Here is a 6499-nt window from a genome sequence, read left to right on the forward strand (position 1 = left end):
TGCGCCACCACCGCCTGGCTTTCCTCTAATTCTTGATCCAATTTTTTCTCTTTGTCCATTTTTTCTTAATTATTGATTTTTGAGAATTAGTGTTTGTGATATGTATGTACATACATGTATATACACAGATATGAAGAAAACATTCCTAGCTTTGCCTTCTCATAGCAGGTATGGTGGTTTTACTGAAGAAGTAAATCTATGATGAACCCAATCAGTCAAACTTCTCCTCTATCTTCTAGGTTATACACATCTGAAGGGCAGCCCAGGAAGGAGAGACTCCACAGCTGAGGAGAGTAAGTGATGGCAATCAACTCTGGAGCACTGGTGCCCTTGACTCCCTGGATGCTTACAGGATGCCTTCCATCTATTCCCATCTGGGTCATGAAACTGAGGTACAAAGAAATTAGAGACATCTCCATCCACTGTCATGCACTTTACAGTCACCGGTCATCTCAACTTTAACTCTGTTTAGGGCTAGAGAAACACTATGCCAACTGTTGAAATAGGAGCGGCGGGGCTGAGTCCCCAGCACCCCAGCCGCTTGGCTAGCTTATGCCCCGAACTAATTACACGGACACTGTATTCTTTTAAGCACTGCTTGGCCCATTTCTATCTAGCCTCTTCTAGGCTAATTCTCACATATTAATTTAGCCCATTTCTAATCATCTGTGTTGCACCCCAAGGTGCGCTTACCGGGAAGATTCTAGCCTACGTCCATCCTGGGTCGGAGCTTCATCGCGTGTGCCTCAGAGAGCAGAGCTCTCGCCTCTGCCCGCAAGAGTGGAGCATCGTGTCTCTGAGGCATCTGCCCCCGAGAGGAGAGCTGTCGAGTCTGACCTCACTTCCTCTTCCTCCCAGCATTCTGTTCTGTTTACTCCTCCCACCTATGTTTTAACCTATCAGGGCAAGCAGCTTCTTTATTTAATTAACCAATGACCTTCCTCCATCAGCCAACAAGAGAAAAATGTCTCATGAGCCTTTAAATCAATGGTTCTCAACCTGTGAGCTGTGAACCTTTTGGGGTCGAACAACTCTTTCACAGAGGTCACTTAAGGCCATTGGAAAACAAAGATATTTACATTTTGATTTATAATAGCAAAATTACAGTTATGTGGTGGCAACAAAAATAACTTTATGGTTGGGAGTCACCACAACATGATGAACTGTATTAAAGGGTCACAACATCAGGAAGGTTGAGAACCTCTGCTCTAGATCATATAGCAAAAGGAGTGTGTGTCTGCTTCACAATGATGAGAGCTGAAGAAAAATGCAGCCAAGAAAAAAATGTTCAAATCACAGGAATGAACAACTTCAAACACAGAAAGAATCAAGAGTGGAGGTAAAGAGATAACACTGTAAGACAAGACCACCGCACTGAGCCAGTGAGTAATGGCACTGCCACCAGTCCCGATGATCTGAGTTCAGTCTCGGGGAGCCATACGGTGAAGGAGAACTAACTCTAACAAGTCGTCCTCTGAGCTGCGTCCTGATGATCTGAGTTCAGTCTCGGGGACCCACACGGTGAAGGAGAACTAACTCTAACAAGTCATCCTCTAAGCTGCGCAGTTACACAGCAGCATATATATTGCTGCCCACCCTCAACACAAAATAAATATAGGAAAAATGTTTAAAATTATTCTGGCAGGACATAGCAGCACATGCTTTTAATCCTAGCACTTGAGCGGCAGAGGCAGGTGCACTGTTAAGTTTGAGGCCAGCCTGTTCTACAAGCAAGCTCCAGACAAACCAAGGCTTCATAGTAAGACCTTATCTCAAAAAACAAAAACAAACAAAAAACCCCAAATAAAAGACTATCGCATTTTCTAAGACTATTAAGAGAGAGGGGAGAGAGGAGTGTGGGGAAGGGAGAGTTGGAAGGCTACAAACAACAGAACTGCAAGGATGCCACAAAACATCCAAATTATTTAATTTGCTATCAAAAGTTCAAACTGAGAAGCAAACAAAAAACATATGAGTAGGATTATTTTAAAGTGGTAGGCATGTTTTACATACTATTCTATATAATTTTTCTCTAGCCAAAACTTACTTGTAAAAATTGAGCTTAAAGTAACAAAAATCATGGAACTATTTTAGAATGTATTTTTTTGGTTTCGGTGTCAACAAAAAGCTTTTGCTTTCCTTAAGTAGCTTTTTTCCTCAGAAACTACAAGTTATGGAACAGATTTTATGTCTGTTCACTTCAAGTCTCTCCATAATATCTGACTTTGAATCCAACCCGAGAAACTCTGCAGCACTCAGATCTCCACAGCCGTACTCCCCCACCCCCAGCTCTCAGTTATTCACTCTGTATTTTTCTTCACTTCCACTCATTCCGTTTCTCCCAGCTTAGTGGTAGATTATAGTAACCCACATCAACTGTACTGCAAAACAATGCGGGGGAATTATGTTCAGAACGTACAAAAGATCTGGTCATGTCCTCTTCTTCCTGGCAAAGTGCAGAGTCCTGGGAAGACCAAGCTGAGGAAAGAGAAGCAAAACAGATTTCTCAGAGTTCCAGACAAAGGAATGTGGAGAGCTTTATGACCAGATGTTATAAGATCCTCGAGAAATTTGATCTGCAACATCACGAGAACTGTTAGGTACCACATCAATCTCCAGAGCCTCAGAAACGTACGCATAACACTAAAGTTATGCATGAGGACTGATGGAATTTTCAGGAGGTTAACTGTCCAATAACTCTACTGACTACACAGCAATACAGTATTTCTCTAAGAAAGAGAAAAAGTCCTGATGTGAATTATAGAAGGCGTAAACATTTGATAAATCAAAAATTAGCAATATACAGATGTTATTCAGAAAAATGGCAATGAATACCCAGATAAAAATGCTCAAGTGGCTGTTGCTGACAAGAAGGGATGACACAGGAAAGGCCTATTTCTTTCTAGTTTCTAGCACCACTTTTAAAGCATACTAAAATATATTCTCTATGAAAGGATGGAGCCGGGAAGACGGCTCGGCAGGTGAAGGTACCTGTCTTCAAGTCTGACAACTTGAGTTCCATCCCCAGGAGAGAACCAATATCTACAAGTCGTCCTCTGGTTTCCACACATGCTCTGCGGCACGCGTGAGCCTACACACATGCACATGTATAGATATAAACACACACACACACAGTCAATCTAACAAAATAAAATATGTCTATCCTGTACAGTCAGTAATACCCACGTGAAATTTCAAGACAGGAGCATCAAGCTTTTCAAGCTCACCCAAGGAACCCACACTCTGCCCTTTCTGCCACCTCACCTCTTCTAGGCATCGTCTGTGCCAACTGCTCCATGTTGTACAGCTGTGGCTGGTATTTCAAGGCTGAGATGTCATTTGGTTCTTGTTGGCTCTGGGAAGGACTGGTCAGGATGGCCTGCAGGTGCAGAGCCCACCCCTGGCCAGGACTCTTCGAGATTTAGTGTGGGTCTTAGATCAGAAGCTCTCCTCCCATGGCAGACACCTGTTCTCAGGCTTCAAACTCATACCACAGATCTGTCTCAGTGTGGGGGAGGTAGGACCTGTAGGCTCAGACCAGAAATCACATTGCCTCATGCGTTCTCATAGGCTCTCTGTCAAAGCCAGCCTCAGACAGCCCCCAGGGTCAGTATTTTCCAGTAGATTACTGCTGTTTAAAATGTGACGTTTTCAAACAACGGGACACAAAGCAAGAGATAACTAGCACTGCCCCCAACACTTACTTCCTTGCCTGCAACTCAGACCCAGTACTGGCTGAGGTTACTGGATGAAAAACCAGGTGGGCTCAGAGATAAAAGCCAACCTCAGTGCCTTAGGCTACATGAAGTGCTCAACAGAGACAACTAGAGTCTAGAAACACAGGGATGCTCAAACATCTCTGAACACAGGGACAGAGAGAACACTGAGTCAGATAACTCAGGGCTGCAAGATGCATCACTGGGAAACAAAACTTATTGCTTGAGCTTGATGACCTGAATTCTACTCCTGGAACTCATTAAAAGAGGAAAGGGAGAATTGGCTCCAAAGATGTCCTCTTACCTCCACACACATGCTGTCACATGTGTGCATCTCACAAGCTTATGATAACGCAGTTTTCGTAATACTTAGTCACAGAAATCCCATGTTAGAGTAAAGGGAACGGCATTAAAAATCCAGCTCTTACCATTCTCTATCTGAACTGCCTTGGTAATTTATAATATAGGTAAAAAGAGCACTGGAATTTAGAATTTCAAGGCTTTTCATTTGAAATAAAAATTATAACCTTGTTAATCATATTAGATATAAATAAGTGAAATGGCTATTAAAATATATTAGTCAACCATCTATGAGCCTTTAATAACAGTATGCTGTGGGTGGGGAGTAATGATGAAAACATAACATGTATACTCCATGTCACTGGAGTATATGATTAAACATTAACACAATCAATTTTATATTGCATATTATCTGCTGATATGGGCTATCCTCCGGGGTTCTGAGACAGTGTCTGTCTCACTGTACCTTGGATTAGCTGCAAGCAGCCTTGAACGTGACCTCCTCCTCTAGCCTTGTGGGTGCTAGGATTATAGACGTGTGTCACCACACACAGCTTGAGAATTTTATAGGAGGAGAATGTGATTTACTCCCCAAGAATAACAGAAAGAGATGGCTAGCTGGCTTAGCAGTCAAGTATTTCAATGTCTTATTTAAGTGTGGGTCTTGTTAAATAGACACAGAGAACACAAACCAAGCCAGTGAGGGGGGGAAAAGGGGTATGGTAAATATAAATAAAACAGAATTAAACTCACCTACTAATAGTCCAGCCAGATAAATGAATTAAAAGGTTCAGCTGATACAATTCTCATGAGAAACCTGAAACATAAAGACAAAGGGTTTGGAATATAAGATTCTCAACAAATGCAATTTTAAAGAGAGAAAAAGCAGAATTATCAAACAAGATCACTTGGACTAAAAAGTAAACTCCAGAATTAAGACGGATGCGTCTTAATGAGGAAAATGGTGACTTCGGTAACACTGCACCGTCTTCAGACTGTAAGTGGGTTACAAGCTTACCCACACAACTTTTCTTTGGCTCATGTACTGCAGACACATTTGGAAGCAGGGGTTTTTAGAGCCCTTGAATGATCCAGTAACTCACTGAGAAAAGAAAATGTTTTCAGAACCAGTTCTTTTTAACCGCTGTCCCAGAAAAGACAAACAGAGGGCAGATCTGAACTCATCCTGCCGCTCTGCGTTTCACCCAAATGCAGCCGGGATCAGCTAAAAACAGTGAACCTGCTAACAACGGTGATTGGAGAATGAATCCCAGCTGATGTTTGCTACTGAGCTTAGAGATTGTTCGTTCGTTCTCTCTCTCTCTCTTTAAAAAAAAAAAAAAATTATTAAACTAATCTCAGGGCTAGGAATGTAGCTCAGAGCTTTTGCGTGGCATGACTGCAGCGCTACATTTAACCCCAAAGCTGCAAGATTAAACAAATAATAAGTAAATAAATAAGCCATATTAGATAATAATGAGCTTAGAAAGTTATAAAAAGAAAAACTGAAAAGTTAGAGAACAAAGTGTTGGGGCGGGGGAAGATCAAGGCGGAGAGGCAATGAAGGAGGAATCCTTAAAAAAAAAATGCAGGATGTTTTCGTTAATTACTAGTTATGACAAGCAAAGAGAGCCTGAACCAGTACACGGTACACAACCCTCACACTCACCACCACACCCCCTCAAAACCACCAGAGTCTCTATCACACACACACACACACACACCAGTTTTTTGGCTGCAACTCCAAACATTCACAGGGCAGTTCCGCTGGCGGAGAGCATCCCGGAGGCACGGCTCTTACTCGGGGTGCTCCGAGCCCCCCGAGAGCTCGCAGCCCGCGGCCGGCGCAAACCGGATCCCTCGGGCCGCTCCCTCGCTTCCCGCGGAGGGTTCCCGGCAGCGCCACGAGCCCCAAGCCCCCGAAACGCAGTTTCCTTTCCGACGCTACACGCAGCAGCCCCACAGACAGATCCATAGACCCCCAAAAGCAGCGCTCGACCGTTAAGTCCCAGAGCGCAGGTGCTCCCAGAAGGCCTCGCGGCCCGATCCAACTTCCGGTCAGCGTTCTGGCTGCGTGTCCTGTGTGAGGGACCGGAAAGCGGGCTGGTGGTCGAGCCCGTTAGCGCCGCGATCTGCTGACGCTGGCTGCGAAGCTGCACTGGCCGTGAGCAGCTGCGGGGCCAGCCAGAGGGCGCTGGGGGCACTTAGCTGAGGGATCTTTGTGGACTACACTCCCCAGAAAGTCAAGCGGCCGGTCACGCCTCTCGCCGGAACTCGGGCGTTTCCACTCTCCTGGCGGGACCGTTGAGGCAGAAAGCCCTGTGCTGTGCAGTTCCTAGGTTTCTGTCCTCTGCTACAGGTTCCGATCTCAGACGACTGCAAGGGCTTCCGGTGACGACAGCCAAAGCCTGTGCAGCCACCGTGCCCTATTCAGGTTTTTGTGGGTCGTCTGTAATACATTCTGATAGGCTTTCTCTGAGAAC

General features: G+C 44.5%; 1 protein-coding gene across 3 annotated transcripts in view; it reads right to left on the reverse strand.

The window, feature by feature from the left end:
• The window catches only part of LOC102000083 (zinc finger protein 568-like), a 55769-nt gene extending 49615 nt beyond the window's left edge, over nt 1–6154 (reverse strand). For 2 of the 3 annotated variants that reach the window (XM_026786271.1, XM_026786270.1), the window contains exons 1-4: nt 5741–6154; nt 4770–4833; nt 3265–3524; nt 2420–2478 (exon numbers count right to left, since the gene is read on the reverse strand). In XM_026786271.1, the coding sequence (XP_026642072.1) occupies nt 2420–2478; nt 3265–3298 (93 nt within the window). In that variant the 5' untranslated portion in view covers nt 3299–3524; nt 4770–4833; nt 5741–6154. The remainder of the gene's footprint in view (nt 1–2419; nt 2479–3264; nt 3525–4769; nt 4834–5740) is intronic. The other variant, XM_026786269.1, reaches the window with a different exon arrangement.
• Nucleotides 6155–6499: the final 345 nt, after the last annotated feature.

Source organism: Microtus ochrogaster, linkage group LG4 (genome assembly GCF_000317375.1).
Source record: "Microtus ochrogaster isolate Prairie Vole_2 linkage group LG4, MicOch1.0, whole genome shotgun sequence".
In the NCBI taxonomy this organism is placed as follows: domain Eukaryota; kingdom Metazoa; phylum Chordata; class Mammalia; order Rodentia; family Cricetidae; genus Microtus; species Microtus ochrogaster.